The sequence below is a fragment of the Colletotrichum phormii genome (assembly GCF_030913505.1).
Source record: "Colletotrichum phormii strain CBS 102054 chromosome Unknown BDP81scaffold_7, whole genome shotgun sequence".
In the NCBI taxonomy this organism is placed as follows: Eukaryota; Fungi; Ascomycota; class Sordariomycetes; order Glomerellales; family Glomerellaceae; genus Colletotrichum; species Colletotrichum phormii.
In genome coordinates this window covers 1,331,924-1,348,823 of record NW_026851449.1, presented here as the reverse complement: position 1 = coordinate 1,348,823, position 16,900 = coordinate 1,331,924, and the positions used below count along the sequence as shown (strand labels likewise).

Sequence of the window (16,900 nt, the reverse complement as noted above, 5' to 3'; positions counted from 1 at the left end):
CCTAGATACCCTTCTCGTCGAGGGAAATATCCCGTCACCTCACAAATTATCGAAATGAGACGAAGTGAAGCAAGAAGTGAACAAGATCCGAGAAACGAAGTAAGCAGGAATGGAGAAAGTGAAAGACCAGGCTGAGAGAGGTGGGAAAGCCAGAGAGAAGAAAGCCACCAAGGCGTGTGTGGGCGTGTAAGACGGGAGAAGGAATGAGACAAGTCGGTAGGACAGAGACAGACAGATCCGACGCACAGCAAACCTTGGGATGACCAGGATTAACGAGACGGGCGCCTTTTTTTTTTTCGTTGGTCAGGTCCCGGCCGGTTTGCTGCTGCTGACCGCGGGGGGGGGGGGGAAGAGTCAAGAAGAAGGGGCTTGGGCTTTTGCGCGCGCGCGTTACCGAGAGGAAAGCGTTGTTGGACGTCCGGCTTTGGTCTATTGTCAGGGTTCGCGAGCTTTCTTTCGCTTCTTCGCTTCGCTTCCTTCGCCTTTGCAGTCTGTTAGTCGTCTCCCGGTGCAGGTGCAGGTGCAGGGATTCGAGGGATGGATCTGCACCACGCCAACTACAGCAAGCCACGCGCCAAGGCAGCGCCGCCCAAAGAAATGAGGGAGGAAGGATCCGCGGCTGGTCGAAGGTCAGATTGACAATATGAATACCGTTCGTTGCCTGTCCGTTTTTTTATGGTTGACTTGCTTGCTGTGCTTGGATATTTGCAGTGAGGCGCTGTAGATTCCCTCGCGAGGCAGCTTTTGTTGCTGGTTGAGGCTGAGATTGGAGTGTTTGGTGTTAGCGAGAGACTGTGTACATAGTGCAGGTAAGTAGCAAAGACGAAGACGGCCATTAAGTGCAAGGGTTCTTTCCTCGTCTTCCAACACAGACCTCGTTGGAAAGAATATACGGAGTACTGTGATACGGAGTAAGTCTTGACAGTATCTTGGAAGGAGACGACTGATGCGTGCGTGCCTTCCAACCAGGTGGATCTGTCCAACAGACACCTCAAGTCCTCGACGCAGGGTTGGGAATCCCAAAGAACCCCCAAACGTCTCATTCATCTCTCACCTCCCTTCTCTCCCTTTGGAAGATCAGCCTACCTATCGGTATCGATTGGAAACCCCACCCACAATCCCAGGATCGGCACATTGTATTGGTGAGCTGTTACACTGCAGCAACAACAAGTGCTGAGTGCAATCATCAGTCTGCTCCGCCACCAACCTGTCTCGATGGTGACGGCCAAATCGGTGAGTGGTTTTACTCCCTTCTGTCTATACTCAACACGGTCATTGAAATCTCCCAGATTCGAGGTAATCAGTGCAAGAGAAGAGGACAGGAGACGAAAAGACGGAGAGAAAGAGAGAGAGAGGTCGTGCGTGGTAAGGCTGGAGAAAAGCGGGCCACGCTTCCAACGCTAAAGTTTGGGGAGCCACCCAAAACCCAGCCCCAGCCCCACCGGTCAGCAAATAAGCACCATCCAATGGAACGCGGCGCAGGCAACAGACCAGAGACCTCTACGAAGTACTCCGTAGCTGTTGGCTGTGTGCTGTTGCTATTAATTGAAACAAAAAAGAAGAGGCGCCGCCGCCGCCCCCCTGCAGACATGCGGGCAGACCAACAAGGTCTCTCATCCCACCACCCAAAGAGCGTGAGAGCCAACCCAAAGACGGACAGGACGGACAACCACCCTTACCGTTTGATGGAAACCCGCCAACCTAACGGTCTAGCGCTACCGTACGCTGCGCTGCTAGTGTCGCTGCAGCTGATGTGAGCTTTGCCCAACGCGCATTAGGCATTGGAAGCTCACCGGGGCGAAGCCCACCTCCAATCCTCGACACCAAATCCTTCTCCCGCGGCCGGGGTCCCCAATTCGCAGTCTCTTATTTACTCTGCCCCATGCCGTGGTCAGGCTCTCGTCACTCTCATACCAGCGGATGGTGACAGGGGACTACGTATGCCGTTGGACCTTTTCATTAAAAGAATGTAAGCTTCCTCTTCAGGCTTTTCGCTCCCCTCCCTATCCGTACCCTGACGGTCTGACTTCGATCCCCCCCGCACGGTCTTTTGTTGTTAAGAATCAAGCCCCGAGGCTTACTTGAGATGCTGTTCGCTGGTCAAGATCCATCCCATTTCAAAACGAGAAATGTCATCCGGTTTCGAGAGCACGCTTCGTCTATAACGAAAGTTCGTGAGCAACACCCCAACTCTCCTCTCCTCTCCATGCCATCCCATGTCCCAAAAGTTCAATTCCCCAAGGCTTCCTTCCCCCCCACCCGCTACGTCGCATTACCCACACAATCTTCTCTGCTGCCTGCCGATCCAACCACACCTCACCAACCCAGGCCCTGCGGCCTGCCTAACAGCTTAACGAGTCCCCCCATGCAACCCTGTCTGTCCTCGAAGCTCCCACAGCTCCACCCCCGTGCGTGCGCGTATGCCAGCGGCGCATGTAGGTAAGCCAACATCCAACGACGACGAAACATGCCCACACAAAAAAACCCCAAGTTCCAACGGGCGCGTCGTGAGGAAAGACTAAATTTTTTTTTTTGATATCCCACTTCCCGAGCGAGCGTCTCGCCTGGCCGAGGTTGTTTTTTTTTGCACATTGTTGGTTTCGTCGGCGCTTTGTTTGCGTATGAGTGCCCTTGTATTGGGAACGAGCCGGGGCGCGTGAGACGATGAGATAATTACCACGGATACTTTGATTGGGAATACCATAAGGGGGAAGAGTCCAGATGCGCATGGGTAGCCTGTTGGTCGATAGCCCAAAGTCTCTGTGATTTTCGTCACTTCTGTATTCCGTATCCGTCACTCTGACGCCCGTTTCCCCTGCAGCATGCACAGCACCTGTCAACAGACCCCATGTGATACAGATGTATACATAGATTGCCATGAGAAACCATCCAGAGAGACCGATCCAACAGTCCAACAAAGAACAGTATGTATGATTCGCAAGACTTCCGGATACAGTACGGCCCATCTTCCACTTCCGGAAGACGGAAGACGTTTCCACGATCCCCTCCCCCCCCCCCCCCCCTGCTTCAATCTCACAGCTGGAGGCCAAACATCTAGATATCACTTGCCCTTTTTCTTGTTTCCCAAGCATCAACATCAATCACGTAAACCAGAAAAGCACGACTTGAAATTCAAAAAGAGATTGTAACTTTCCTCTCTTTGTCTGTATTACTTTGCAACCGTCCTCGCAGACGGTGAAAATTATATACGCGAACGGTCTACAGGGGCTTTGTAGTAGTTGTAAAACAAACCCCTTCCAAAAACGCTACCCAAGAAAACCCATCAAGCATCATCCCCTGCCCCAGTCGTGTAACAAAACACAGGGTGATTAGTTGTCATGTGAGCTGTAACCACGGCTTTGTCAAGGGGACCACCCAAATCTGGGAACAGCAAACCTCTTGCTCAAGCAGGGAGGGTGAGGGGGATCGTACGGACCACGTCCGCGATTCGCTTTCAAAAAGATTAATCATATGCCACCAAAAGCCATGCCCAAGGCTTTCCATTCATCTGGATTTCGGCCGAACATTATGCAAAAGTCATCTCAATCTCCTTCTCTTTGCCAAAATCATCATCGTCATTAACGTCCGCCCAGGGGTTTGACGCCCCCATATTAGGCACCGTCTGCGCCGACTTCATCTCCGGCCGTGACGGCGGGGGCGGGGGCGGGGGAGGAGAAGAAACAGCATCATCTTTCGGCGGCGGGCGCGGCGCGGGCGGCGGATCGTGAAAGGAAGTGTCAAACGTCATCTCCACCTCCTCCTCGAGCGGGGACGGCGCCGCGTGGTACGGCGACACGGACCTCTGTGTGGGTGGGAACGTCTGGCTTCCCTGGAACGTCGGCGTCCTCTCGGGCGTGTACGAGTAGGAGCCCGTCGTCTCGTACGAGGCCCGACCCGGCACCGCGTACGCGCTCTTAGTCTCGCGCAGGCTGTCTCGCGGGTTGAGCGATCCGTTTGACGAGCTGAGGTCGAGTCTCATGGGGGGGAGAGTAGACTTGAGCTCCTTTACTTGGAACTCTTCGGGCTCCTCCTGCGTCGTTGCGGTCTTTGCGACTTCGGCTCGGATGGCCTCCACGTCAAACAGTACACCGTGGTTGTTGCCCTCCTTGTCTTCCGTCCTCGGGTTTGGCTTATTTCCATCTTTCGCTGAATCTTCGTAAATTTCCCACTTTTCCTTGTCTGCCTTCTTTCCCCGTCCAAAGATGGAAAACCGGCTCTTCTTCTTCTGTCCCTCCCTCTCGAGCTCCTTGCGAGCCTCCTCAATCTCGTTGATGAGTTCTCGCTGACGCTCCTGGTGGTTATCGGGATCGGCGTCTTCGATTTCGGTGAATTCGTCGCTCTCCACGAGCCATCCGCACTCTCGGAGGAGACGCGGCATAGCCTTACGGTACTCCATGTGACCCTTGACAAACTCTGTGACATCAAAGTTCTCGATCCATGGTAGATCCTCAATGGGGGCCAGACCAGCCACCTTGCGAGGGCCACCGCCAGTCAGACGGAATAGGTAGGCGAGGATCCAGTCGTTGCTGCTGTATCCATTGACGAACCTTCCTGGAACAACAGTGCGGGCTCTGAGGTATTCGTCCTTCTTGATGATCAAGGGGGAGCCGAACAGATATACGTTCTGAACCAGACCATACGCCCCCTTTCTCGCCAGCTCCAAGAGGCAGGAGAAAATGACTCGTGAACCAAGTGAATATCCAACAAGTGTGATTGGCCGTGTTCCCAGGTTTCTGTCGATTAAAGAGTCCGCCAGAATGAGACCTGCAGACCAGGCTCTGTCTTGTGATACACTCCAAGGGTTATCAATCAGGTACGCCAGCTTCGTCAAGACGACGGGTAATGATAGGGCAGCCATTAAACTGGTCAAGATTGTGCTTGCCAGAACTTGTTGCAGACCTTGCGTCAGGGCCTAGGAAGCGTTAGTCAAAACCGGAAAAAGGAAAGGGGTAAAAAGGAGCTGCGACAAACCTCCGTAGCGAGGATGTTGATGGTGTCACCCATACTCCTCAACATCTCCGGTTCCCAGTAGACGGAGTACAAGTCGCCCATGATGGGATCCACGGTGCTGAATGGCAAACGGACGTCGTCCACCTTACCCGTCATCCATCCGGCCACCGTAACGACGAGATGCACTCGCTTGTTGTTGTGCAGCGGCCGATACTCGAACGTCTTGACGGCTCCCGTCCTCCTGTTTGCCGCTCGGCCACCGATGACGCTACCGGATGCCGCGGCACTGGACGTAATGATGGCAGCTCCGCCGACTCCACCGAGGAAGGTAGAAGTACCCGTCACTCCAATCGTCGTGAAGCCAGCAGCCAATCCAGCACCAATGACGGGAGCGAGGAGACCCGCTGAGAGGCCAATGACCAGACCACCGCCCACGGTAGCCAACCCCATCATCATGTAGCGCTTCTTGAGAGCTTGTTTCCTTCGGTGCTCCATATGCTCGTCCTCATTCCAGTTCTCCTGCTCTGCGGCCTGCTGCATCTCCAATGCGTCCGTCACCTTCTTTTCAAACTTTCTGACATCCAGCCAGTCGATTTGAAGACTTTTACCGACCCGTTCCAAGAGAATTCTTGATCTGCAATCGTACACCGAATCGGCAATCAAAAGAAGGAACAAGTCGCAGAGCACCGTCCAACGCAGGTCAATGTCGATTTTGTCAGAAGTGACCATTTGAGCCGGGGTCTTGACTGGGGGCAGCTCCTCTCCTTCGTGCGCTTCGTATGGCGGTGGCGCCTCGTCTCCTTTCTCATTCTGGGACAGTGCGGGTGAAGGGGGGCCCATACTCCTCGGCGAGGTAACGGAAAGCGAGCTACGGGATTCCCTCGGCGATGTGACGGAGAGAGAGCTGCGCGTTTCGTCTTCGTCCTCGGCCATGGGATTCTTGACACGGGCGTTGGCCATCAATATCGGAGTCAAGTCCGATGGCACCACGCCGTGGTCGCTGAGTTGTTCAACCATGATCTGCTCGGCGGAGCTGATGTCCATGTGTGCGTAGAGACGGATCATCATCTTCTGACCCCACATCTTGGTTGCTTCGGCCGACATTGTGACTTCCTTCTTTGCGCTCCTTGCGTGTTCGACGCTCTCGGCCTCCTTGACCATGTTGTGAACCTCCAGTCTCGTCAACCCCACGTAGGCGATCCTCTGCCCTTCCGTCAGCAGGTCCTTGGTCGCCTGCATCTGAGAGACGGCATCGCGGGCTTCGCTGTCGTCTTCGCCGATGCTCGTGCCATTCACTTCTTTGAAGAGGTATTGGGTATTGTCGTCCATGCTCGTTGCTGATTCGGCGTCATCGTCCATAATTACGCGGGTATATCCCTTTCCTGCACCGCCGAGGCCACCGTAGCCGTAGGTTTCGTCAACTTCATCCTCCTTGAACTCCTTTGCGACAAGTCTATTGTCATCGTCATAAATATCGTACGGGGCGAATGCGGGCATCGTTTGCCAGTCGCCGTCACCATTGTCATCGTCCTCCTTTTTGTCTGACGTCAGTTGTTGATGAGAGAATTCCGAGACGCCAACATTGCTGGCATTGCTCTGGTCCCTCTTGTGCTGCGCTTTAGGAGAAGTAGGCTCTGCCACCCTGGGCCCGGGCTCGTCTGCCTTGTCGACGAGCTTTACAGGTGATCCTGGCTGCTGCGGCTCGGGATCGCTGGGCTTGGTTTCTGCTGTTGTCCTTTGTGACTCTTTTGATTCGACGCGACCAGTTTCGCCGTTTGTTGTAACGCCCTCGTCTTTGCTCTCGTTCTTGGTGGTTGTTGAAGCTTCTATTGTTGATGGCTTCTCCGTACTGGTCTTGGCGGCGACCACCTCTTTGGCCTGGACCTTGGGCTCTTGCTCGACTTCCTTAACTGCTGTAACATCCCGATCGTTGGCCTTTTCTTCATCCGTCCCAGTTGTCACAATCTTGTCCTTAGCCTCGTCTTTGTCCAGATTTGAAGTTACAGGGGTTGATGGTGTATTCGAGGTCGTCCCGGAGACAGCGGCCGTGGCCGGCTGCTCGGATTGAGCGTCTTTGAATTCGTCATCGTCACTTTCCGACTCGCCGTCTTTGCCGTTCACTTCCTTCTTCGCCGCCGAAGGAGCTGTCTCGTTGCTTCCGTCTGCATTCGGCCCATCGTGGACTGGCTTCGGTTGGGACTTGTTCGGTTGGGATTGAGCGTCGGTCGTCTGATCGGTCTCCTCGGGCGGCGGTGACACGTATCGTCTGATGGGTAGGCCGAAGTCGTCCACCTCGGGCATGTCGCTCGTCATGGCCGCAGCAGAAGTTTGCTTTTGCGTAGGTGCTGGTGCAGTTGCATCTGGTGCACGAGTGCCATTCGGTAGCTGGTCAGCTGCCTCCGAATCGGCAGTGGGAGCCGCGGCGGCGGTGGCTGTTGTCGATGAGGGGTTGTTGGTGGTGGTGGTGGTGGTTGTGGTGGCAGACTCGTCTGAGCCCGCCATGATGAGATGCTCTTGTGTTGCCTCTTACACAAGCATGCGAGCTGTCTCAATGTGCCAGAGAAGATTCAGGTAGAAAGCCAAGGCAAGGGGTGGCAGCCTTTTTCTTTTCTTTTCTGTTTCGGGTATTGGAAAACGAATGGGTCGCGGGCTTATGCCGGTTGGAGAAGGTATTCGTAGGACGACGCGCAATACGTCAAGGCAGTGGAACGAAAGCGAACTAAAAGACTCCGTAAAGTGGCTGAGATTAGAATTACTGTGGGATGTTTTCCAGACGTGCCGAACGCGCAGTTTCCGTAAAGTGTTCAGATGTGCTAACTTTTGAGTATTCGAGCCACGCGCACATCCAACTGGAAGCCAAATTGATGGACCAGGGGAGGAAAAGACTCGAAGGGGCGTCCACGTGTTTTTCTTGTGTCTGAGTCTGACGGGGGGTATTCTTTCACGAAGGGGGCCCGCGGGCTTGAAAGGGATGATGGAGAAAGTCGTTGGCGAATTTGATGGTTGACTTAGGGAGTAGTTTGGTTAATTATCAGGGGATAGTCAGCCAAACATCAAATGCCCTCCTCCCCCCCCCCCCACGTGCCCCCCTCCGGCCCCCCAATGACGATCCGCTAGAGTGCCGCGAGTGCCATTTCCTGTGGGGACCTGGACCGAATAAGCCATGCGAATTGGAGAATATCAGTGCCCGTAAGGTGGTCACTGAAGGACTGTGCTCGCTGGCTGTCAGCCACCTCCAGGTCAGATCGAGAGAGCACATTGGCACACCGCCCAACACACCACGACAGTGACCGTTTCAGCGGTCGAGAGCTCTGACCTCTGACCAGCCCTGCCGCCCCACCAAAAGATATCACGCTGGACTCCTTGGAGAAAACTGACGACATTGGGAGGCCTGTGAATCATGGGGTGCCCCGGTTGCTAATTGAATCGCCATTAAGCTGTCATGAATACCTTCTGCGTAAGTTGTCGGCTTGTTGTCGCATCACCTCAGGTGGGCTATTCCCCGGGAGGGAACATGACGGAACCCCTATTCCGCAGAAACCAAGAACTTCAAGCGTGATCCTCATCATCCCACAGTAGATCAAGGGGCCAATCTTGAGGTGCCGGCAATTCCAAGACCATAAGTTCATGAGACGGTTCAGAAACACATTTCCTCGACGAGCCTCCCCGTATCTCGCTATAGCAAGAATTTCCCATGAATTTGGTATCTCAGAGCTTTTGTTGTACCTTACATTCCAATCATTTTAGTCCCCACCCAAACGCCCTTTTGGTATGCAATATCGAATCCCTACGAGCTTTCCGCCGCTTGCTCAGTCGACACCTCGCCCTGTGCCTGGTTTGCCGGCCCGCTCGTCGAGTCCGCATCGCCAGCAGCCTGGCCCTTGCCTCGTCTTCTACGCTTCTTCTTCGCCGGGCCTTCTCCCTCTCCCTCGTCTCCATCAGCCGCCGCACCCCGCGCTTCCTTCGCTACCTTTGGTGCCGCGTCGCCGTTCGTGGTCTTCTTCGCCTTCTTGACCGCCAACGGGTTCGGTCCCTTGCGTCCCCTCTTCTTATCCTTCTTCTGCTGTTCCTGGCCTCCGGCTTTCCCAGCAGCTCCGCCCTCCTTCCCACTCTCCTCCTCGTCGTCCTCGTCCTCGCGCTTCCTCTTCCTCTCGGGCCTGACGAGGCCGTCGCGGAACTTGCTCTTCTCCTCCTTGGTCCTGATCGCCACGCTCTCCGTCGCCATGGGCTCGAGGATCATGACCGATCGCTTAATGTAGATTTGCGGGACGCCGGGGATCTCGCGGAGCATGCGGCGCACGTCGCCCGACTGGCTCGCGACGCAGTAGCGGTGCTTGTTGACGAGGTTGCTCTTGGGGTCGACGACGGCCTTCATGCACTCCATCGTGCTCAGGGGTTCCGGGTAGTCCTCCGGCAAGTGACCGCAGCGTCTTCGCTCGAGCGTCTTTGCAAAGTCGATGATCTTGTTCATGTCGGGCTCGTTCTTGCGTAGGTACAGCTTGCGGATCTCGCATTGTGTAATCACTATTGTGAGAAAATCGTCAGCCTCGAGGCACTCCTCCTGATGGTTAATCATGGCATGCAAGACTCACTTGGCTTGACCTTGCCGTGCAGTGTGCGCTCCAGTCCGGCGAGCAGGTCGTATCTGAAGTTGTGACAGTCGACCACCATTTCAGCGTCGACTAGGCATTGGTACGGTTCGCGGAATCCCCATGTCAATTGGTATTGGTTCATCAGCTTGCGATACTGTTTGCTACGTTTTCCGCGCATCGTGGATTTTTGAGTGGCGAGGGGATACCCTTGCCGTCGAACGAGAGGTTGTTGATCTGGTTAACGCAGAAAGATTGGTGGTGGAGGCAGATGTCTGTGTTGAAAGTCGCGAAATTTCTTGCTGGAAAAATTGCGATAAGATAAGAGGTCGGGCCCATGAAGGCCGATCTAACCCCACCACGTCCGGCCACGGCCGTGGGCAACGTCACTCGAGGAAAGACATTATTGATTTTCAGTGACAACGAACATTGCAAAATTTTTCCCCCATGTATTCACGGAACTCGGGTAACGTATTCGTTCAATTATCTGCAGACTTCGCACTATCCATGGGTCCCTGTAAAATTCAAACCGAAGCCAATCAAACGCCAAGTGCCTCCCAAAAGATGGCCTCTGTCATCCCGACTTGGATAGGGGGTATGCCATAATACTAATTGCAGCCTGCCCCTGCGGGATCTTTTCCGTAAATTCCATTTCCGATGATTGCCGTGTTTCGTGGTATCGCCCTCCATATCATGCATCCTGATTCCTCACGAGCGCAGCGACGACGCTAATGTCATCAAGTTTGCCTGTTTCCTCGTTAGCCCCAGTGAACATCACGGCCTGGCAAAGCCAACAAACTCACCTCCAACGCTCGGCAGCCCTTCCTCAATGGCATGCTCCATAAAGGGGCTTTCCGCGAATGGATCCGTCGCAATCTTCTTCGCGGCTGCGACCAACTCCTCGGCAGCGAGCTTCATGCCTCCATTCGCGCCGCCCGTCCGGTCGCCCTCGACTCTGTCGCCCCCGCATTCCCCATTCTCCCAGCGTTCTATGCTCTTCTGAATGCTGTCGACGATCTCATGCTCCCACAAGTTGTCAATGACACCGTCCGACATGGCGAGAACCACATCCCCGACTTGTATCTCCACAACGTCCAAGACTGCTTCCGTGTTGGGGGTGTCGGGGCTATTCGTGCCCAACTGGCGCGGACAGTCGAACCAATGCCACTGCTCCTTGGTCTTGTAGACAACCTTTTCGTGCCTGGGCCGGAGAATCATAACTTGACAGTCGCCGAGATTGGTGACATAGACCTGGGGGACCTTCTCGCTGCCTTGTAGAGTCTTGTAGTGCAGCAGCGCTCCGCTCGCCGTCGTGGTGCCTTGCCAGTCGTTCGGGTCCGAAGTCGCTTTCAGGGTCTGCTCATACGCCGTCTGGAGATATGCTACCGGGTCGGGCTTATAGACATCTCCCTCGGAGCGAGGGTTGGTGACATCTTTCTGAATAGCCGTTGCCCAATAATGAAGAATCAAGCGAGACCAAAGGCTGTTTTTTTTTTAAATTTTTCTCAAAGTCAACATTGGGACGTCCGATCAACGGGGGGGAAAGAAAAGCACCTACCCAGCGTGACCCCTCGGGCGTGTTGACCAAGCGCCGACGCCATCATTCGCACAAATGAAGTTCTCGCTGGCGAATACCGCATCGTCTCCGTTCGTCTGTCCGAGGATGATTTGTCCGTCAACTCTGGCGCGCCGATCGCGGCTTCGGTGATGGGTGCTGAGCGGATCGGAGAAGGAGCCCGACGGAGGGGAGAGGAAGGGCGGCGGGAAAGGTCGCGGCGCCCGCTTGGCGAAGAGGGAGATGCCGGTCTCGAAGCGAAAGGGTTGTTGCGTTTGCGGCGGTGTCTGCTCGGAAGAATCTGCTTGCGACGGCGGCGTCGTTGTCGATGTTGTCGTCGCTGTCGCCGTCGAAAGGCAGGCGGTCGTACTAGGTCGGAATCGCAGCGGCCATGATGCTGATGATGCGCCCTGAGGCACTCTCGGCGGCCGCGCTTTGAAGGGGGAAGTCGCCAACAAGGGCCCAGGTAACCTCCTCATTCCCACTTGTGAGAGGCAGATCAGGCGCCTTTTGCGATGTTGGATCGCAACGAGACGAAATCGCTGGGCCTGGTGCCGTTATCTTTTGGCGCTGGAAGGGTGCCGCTGGAGTGCTGGGCATGGCCGGGGAGGTGGGGGGGGGGGGGGGTGGCCAGGTGGGCTTCGATGTGTTGGTTGGGGGCTCTCCGAACCGGAGGTTAAATTGGGGCTACACGTGCAGGCGCGTTTGGTCCCAGGTCGGCGCATTGGGCACTGGGCTGCAGAGTCGTAGCTGGGAGCTTCAGACTCCCAGAGGGCTGGGACGCTGGCACTGGGTGCGTGCAAAACTCAAGACTTAGGTAAGCACAGTCAAAACACCCCCCACCTCTCTTTTTTATCACCCAAAGCCCAACAATTAAGTCAACATTCTATATGCTAACACGGCTAAGTATTAGGGGCGTTTGTTGGGCCACAGAAGTGAGGTTGTCACAACTAGGAGCTTCCCTGTCCCACATTGACCGCATTTTGAAGAAAAAAATCCCTTCACTGGCATCACCCTTCACAGCCCAAGAAAACAAGCAGCAAAGAGACAAACAAACTGAAAATTCTGTCCGAAAACTCTTAAAGGGACTGCAGCGTGGCGGGCTTCTGATGGGGCCGATAAGTGGCAATCGATGCAACTGCAGAAATTGTTCCATGTAAAACCGAGCACGCCGATATTAGCACATCATCAAAAAATTTTTAACCGTTTCGCATCTTAATCATTAACATGACAACATCCCCTCCCCTTTACCTCATAACACACACACGCTCTCTCTCTTATCCCCATCGGCATTTCCGGCCAAGGTAGAGAGGAACACGATGCAGATCCAGTCCCCTGAAGAGGCGAACTTCCGTCTCTGTACGGATGGGAAAACCTGGAAACAGGCTCTGAGGCTCATGTCATCAACAGATCGACATTCGGGATCGACAACAGCTGGGCCCGGTTGAGGTGGCCGCCTCTCAGCTGCAGCCTCTGCGGGTGTAACATAGCTAAAATAAACACCATGGCTGGGTGGCCTGGAACTGGCTGGAAGCACGGTATTGGAGCAATTGGCGTCACACTCAAAAAGCCCGTTGCTGCAATCTATTGAACATGGCGAAGGAGCAGCCCGCATACTGGATTGGAGTATTCATACCTGGTAGGCATCTGACGTTGTATCAGGGCAACAGCAGCAGGTTGATCGCCCGTAATATATACGAGTAAAGTAAGCACGCAGGTTGTGCAGGCTTTAAAAACTTTGATTCTAGAAGTTTGCAATCATTGCCGATCTTTTCTAACAATAACCTCCCGAACCACACAAACGTCAAGGAAACACGCAAAACTTACTGTTCGGATTGCCGGCTTCTGACGAACCGTTTGGTCTCTTGTCAGCCTATGCTCTCAAGTCATCGTCTCCCTGAAGTCCCTACCCTGTCTTAGACAGAAGAGAATGGTTCCTGACGCCCGAGACATTCAATCGCTATCCGTGTCTACAGATGCCATTGACTTTCATTTGCCATGTCTCGCCCTTGCAAGATATCTGTCCATGCATCCAGAGTCCAGACCAGCCTTTCCCATTATCAACGGGTGCTTTCCCTACTCAGCGCGGTCTGTGAACTCGTAGGTCGGTAGGGATGGCCAGAGCCCTCCCCCCCCCCCCCCCCCCCCCCCGTTCACCGTTCACCGTTCACCGGACATGACGTAACGGGGCTGACGCAAAGTATTGACCAACAGCCTACGCATACAGGTGGCTCACTCAGCATCGATTGGGGGCCGGGACATTGAAGTTTGATGAGCATACGTTGTCATTGGAGACCAAGCCTCTGTTTGCTTCAGGCCTTCAACACCTCTCTCTCATCGTGTTGTCACTGCCCACGGTCGATCAACGCGCGTCGAGGAAGGATCTGCCCGAGCCGCCAACGAACCCGCCCCGTAGGCCGGGATTTGTATCATTTGGCGCCAAAGTAGGTATCCGTGAAGGCCGGCCGACCTCGACTCTTACGTCAGCGCAGTTCTCTGCTGCCAGCCTGTTGTTGTATCCGTACCGTTCACCATTGAACTGTTACTGTTAGAGCTCAGGGCTAGACTCGATAGTCGATAGGTGACTGAGCCCTGGACGTTTGCATTGCCTTATTAGCTCATCGACACTGAGCACCCTAGGTGGAGGCTGGGAATTTCGTATCCCGCCGTATTTGCTTCGTTTCGAGCTTCGGTCTCCGACATGATTGGGCCATAGAACCTGGGACCTCTTGAGCAGGGCGGAGTTTGTGAACGGTAAGCGCTTTCATGGCATGGAGGAGCAGCCCGGGAAAAAAATATCCTCAGCTATTCGATTCGTTCTCGCAATTGACAGCCAGTCGCTGTTTGCCAAGGGTCCCATTAGATGACACTCGCCTCCGTCGGGCTTTACCTATGTTTTACCAATACACCACCATGGCTTATCTCTGGAAATCTGTGCGGATTCCGAGTTCGCCTTGCCGCCCTTCAGCGGAGGGGTCGTGAAAAGTGACTGCTCGGGGTGGGACACCAACCCTTGCCCCGGCCGCATGGCAATGGAGCTTCGAAGAGGGGGGCAGAATATTGACGCATGCGGGACACAGGGGCCCTCGTATGGACCCTTCAGTTCACTTTCAATGTCCGCGTTTTCGGAATACTTGCGTGAGACTTGAGCTTTGCTACAGCGGTAAGCAAGCGGGCAGCGCGGCGGAGGAGACATCAGAGAGCGGCGACGACGACAACAACAACATCAACGGGGGTTTTTAAGAGAGCCACTTCGTCCGATATCATTCGTGCCTGACTTTATGCTTTGGATTCGTACTGATGATGCACAGAGCAGTACGACATCCTTGCGTTTGGCTTGTAGGAACCTACTACCAATGACGGGGAGCGAACGCCCGGTCTGGTGGTTTCACATCGGACACAATTCTGACGGCAGATCTCACCGGAAGGCAGTGTAAACGGCGGCAGCAAACCCTCCACCAACGAACGGTCGCTGACTGTTCGTACTGGTACTCTGGAAGTCTGTATCTTTACCCATACGATTAGAGAAGGCCACGGCCGGCGTCAACGGCCCCTCTTCGACCCTTGGGACCCCCTCATCTACGGAGTACACGTATGGATACTGATGCCCCAGCTCTTTGGAGTACTCGACCCGCCTGGGAGGACCCTGTTTGTCCCCTTTGGCGCCAGCGACTCAATGAGGCAGGCGCATCAAAGTCGGCGAAATCATGCCATGCTGTACAACTATGCCCCGGAAATACGTGTTCGAGGGTTGGCAAGCGGGTTCGCTGCGTCTTCGCTCCGAGATTGAATAGGGTCCTTACCGTCCCTGAGTCCCTGCGATCTTGGACACGGCTTATTAGTCGATACTCGGTATTCGGACGGATACTCCATACTGACTGACCCTGAGCCGGGGTTCCTGAACAATCACGGAAGAGGTGGCAGAAAAGCCCAGGAGCCAAGTCGGCAATGGAGTTCCTTTCATGCTTTCTTCCTCTTAAATTACAGCTATGTTGTCTACCTAATTGAGGAACACCCAGTATTGACTATGTTTTGGTAGTCGGACGCGGATCCCTGAAAAGTGCGGTCCACTCAAGGTTACAAATGTCCAGGAGGCCGGGTTGAAGTGTCTTGTAGCTGTATTTAACAGCTTACCTTGACTCAGGATCTTGGACAAAATGGCACTATGATGCTAGAAGTCATCCATAGCCAGGGACTGTAGCCATAGGAAAAGATACGTAGCATGGTTATCTGTATCAACCTAAGCAACAAACAATTCAGGGGAGGAGGAACTTTGTTGGATAAGGTGCCTGAAGAACCTTACCACACGTGGTTCATCGGGCCGGGGAAAGACGTTGCAGCGTTGGAACACCATTAGATTCCCTTCGGTAGCCAAACGAGCATAGAGAGAAGCCAAACTTCCTCTCAAGAGCTGAAACCAAATTCCCGTCCGACCCTAGAAGAACGAGTATGACCTTAATAAGACGACAACATGTCCCTCGATGGAAGTGGGGTCGTATCATGAATCAAGTCCGGTATTGCGACTGGATGGCCAGGACGAATCGCCAAGCCAACAAGGGTTGGTTCACTCTCCCTCTCGCAACACGGGCGACTGTTTGGAACATGTCCGTCTCCCTAGCTCGTGTACATACAGTACTTAGTACGTACTGCATTCATAATCTCACTACCATCGACGTTGTCTTGAACAATCAGATTCACTTTCGAGAAAGCGTACGCGGCGGGCGAGGCAGGCCGCCGGGCAGAGAGATATCAAATCTCAACGGGAACTCGCAAGGGACGAACAAGAACCGAGACCGAAGCGGACATTACTCTCGCAGTGACGGCCGACCGGAGGGTTCGTGAATAGCGACGGCGGCGGGCGGGCATCTGACAACTCAACCGGGGGTCAAACGACGCTGTCTTTCTCTCTTTCCCTCTCTCTCTCTCTCTCTCTCTCTCTCTCTCTCTCTCTCTCTCTCTCTCTCTCTCTCTCTCTTGCAAATGTGACATCCGAGACCCCGATCGCTGGCTGCGGGCACCGCATGACTTGCGATCCTCCGTCCGAAAGAGAATAGCCTACTGGATCATACTGGCCACTTCTCCAACCACTTGAGTTTTTTTTTTTTTTGCACAGCCACGCGGGACTCAAGACAAGTGCGGTAAAGCGACCAGAAACTCCTTGATTAGACTAGCTGCGTCTCTACAGTTTGTCACTCTGTCTCTTAGGCTCTCGGGATGCACGGAGTTTCTGGGCCTAGATGCCCGGCCCAGCCCAGCGGCAAGCAAGTAAGCAGAAGCAGAAAGCAGAAAGCAGCAAGCAATTTTGGGTGGTTTCCCGACAACGAGCTCTCAGCAACGATTTGCACCGAACACATACCTTCAGAATAGAGACAACCTAAGTGAAGAAATCAGTGAGCAGAAAGAACCCTCAAGGGCCCAAACTTGGGGAGCTCTGTCCGTTCGGTTCATCCCCCCCCCGCCCTTTTGGCCCCCAAAACCTTACCCAGCCTCTTTTTCCAAAACCTGAAGCCCTCCACGTTCTGGAACAAGACGTCAGGTGGTGCCTTAATCCGTCCCAAGTCAAGTACCTAGCCCACCAAGCCCACGCAAGAGCCACGGCGTGTGGCCCAGGGGTTGATCTGGTGTGGACTCGTGGATTGGGGCAGGTGGCGCATCTCCCGGGCTCTTTTCTCCTCCCCCCCTACACCGGCGCACCGCAGAGCGTCGAAGAACCAAACTCCTTGCCTCGACAAGCAAAGAGTTCAAGACGAAACATTGGGAAACGAGGTTATCTATACGAAAGAAGGAAGAACACAAACAGAGCAGT

General features: G+C 54.3%; 5 protein-coding genes across 5 annotated transcripts; all 5 read right to left on the bottom strand.

Annotated features, from left to right (window-relative positions):
- Positions 1 to 353: 353 nt before the first annotated feature.
- BDP81DRAFT_424792 (uncharacterized protein) lies at positions 354 to 1,310 on the bottom strand. Its single transcript, XM_060590159.1, has one exon. It carries the CDS (start codon positions 1,041 to 1,043, stop codon positions 558 to 560), a length of 486 nt encoding a protein of 161 aa, XP_060446952.1. The 5' UTR covers positions 1,044 to 1,310; the 3' UTR covers positions 354 to 557.
- Positions 1,311 to 1,977: 667 nt separating this feature from the next.
- BDP81DRAFT_424791 (uncharacterized protein) lies at positions 1,978 to 2,978 on the bottom strand. The gene has a single exon (XM_060590158.1). It carries the CDS (start codon positions 2,964 to 2,966, stop codon positions 2,343 to 2,345), a length of 624 nt encoding a protein of 207 aa, XP_060446951.1. The 5' UTR covers positions 2,967 to 2,978; the 3' UTR covers positions 1,978 to 2,342.
- A 147-nt stretch (positions 2,979 to 3,125) lies between these two features.
- BDP81DRAFT_470622 (uncharacterized protein) lies at positions 3,126 to 7,951 on the bottom strand. The gene is made up of 2 exons (XM_060594552.1): positions 4,972 to 7,951; positions 3,126 to 4,912 (listed from the first exon to the last, which is right to left on the bottom strand). Exons 1-2 carry the CDS (start codon positions 7,450 to 7,452, stop codon positions 3,527 to 3,529), a joined length of 3,867 nt encoding a protein of 1,288 aa, XP_060446950.1. The 5' UTR covers positions 7,453 to 7,951; the 3' UTR covers positions 3,126 to 3,526.
- A 368-nt stretch (positions 7,952 to 8,319) lies between these two features.
- Positions 8,320 to 9,987, bottom strand: BDP81DRAFT_424788 (Fcf1-domain-containing protein). The gene is made up of 2 exons (XM_060590157.1): positions 9,543 to 9,987; positions 8,320 to 9,474 (listed from the first exon to the last, which is right to left on the bottom strand). The coding sequence occupies exons 1-2, from the start codon at positions 9,718 to 9,720 to the stop codon at positions 8,738 to 8,740; spliced, it is 915 nt and encodes a 304-aa protein (XP_060446949.1). The 5' UTR covers positions 9,721 to 9,987; the 3' UTR covers positions 8,320 to 8,737.
- Positions 9,988 to 10,187: 200 nt separating this feature from the next.
- Positions 10,188 to 11,677, bottom strand: BDP81DRAFT_206732 (phosphatase 2C-like domain-containing protein). Its single transcript, XM_060582617.1, has 3 exons — positions 11,098 to 11,677; positions 10,343 to 11,022; positions 10,188 to 10,286 (listed from the first exon to the last, which is right to left on the bottom strand). Exons 1-3 carry the CDS (start codon positions 11,571 to 11,573, stop codon positions 10,231 to 10,233), a joined length of 1,212 nt encoding a protein of 403 aa, XP_060446948.1. The 5' UTR covers positions 11,574 to 11,677; the 3' UTR covers positions 10,188 to 10,230.
- Between the last annotated feature and the right edge of the window lie 5,223 nt (positions 11,678 to 16,900).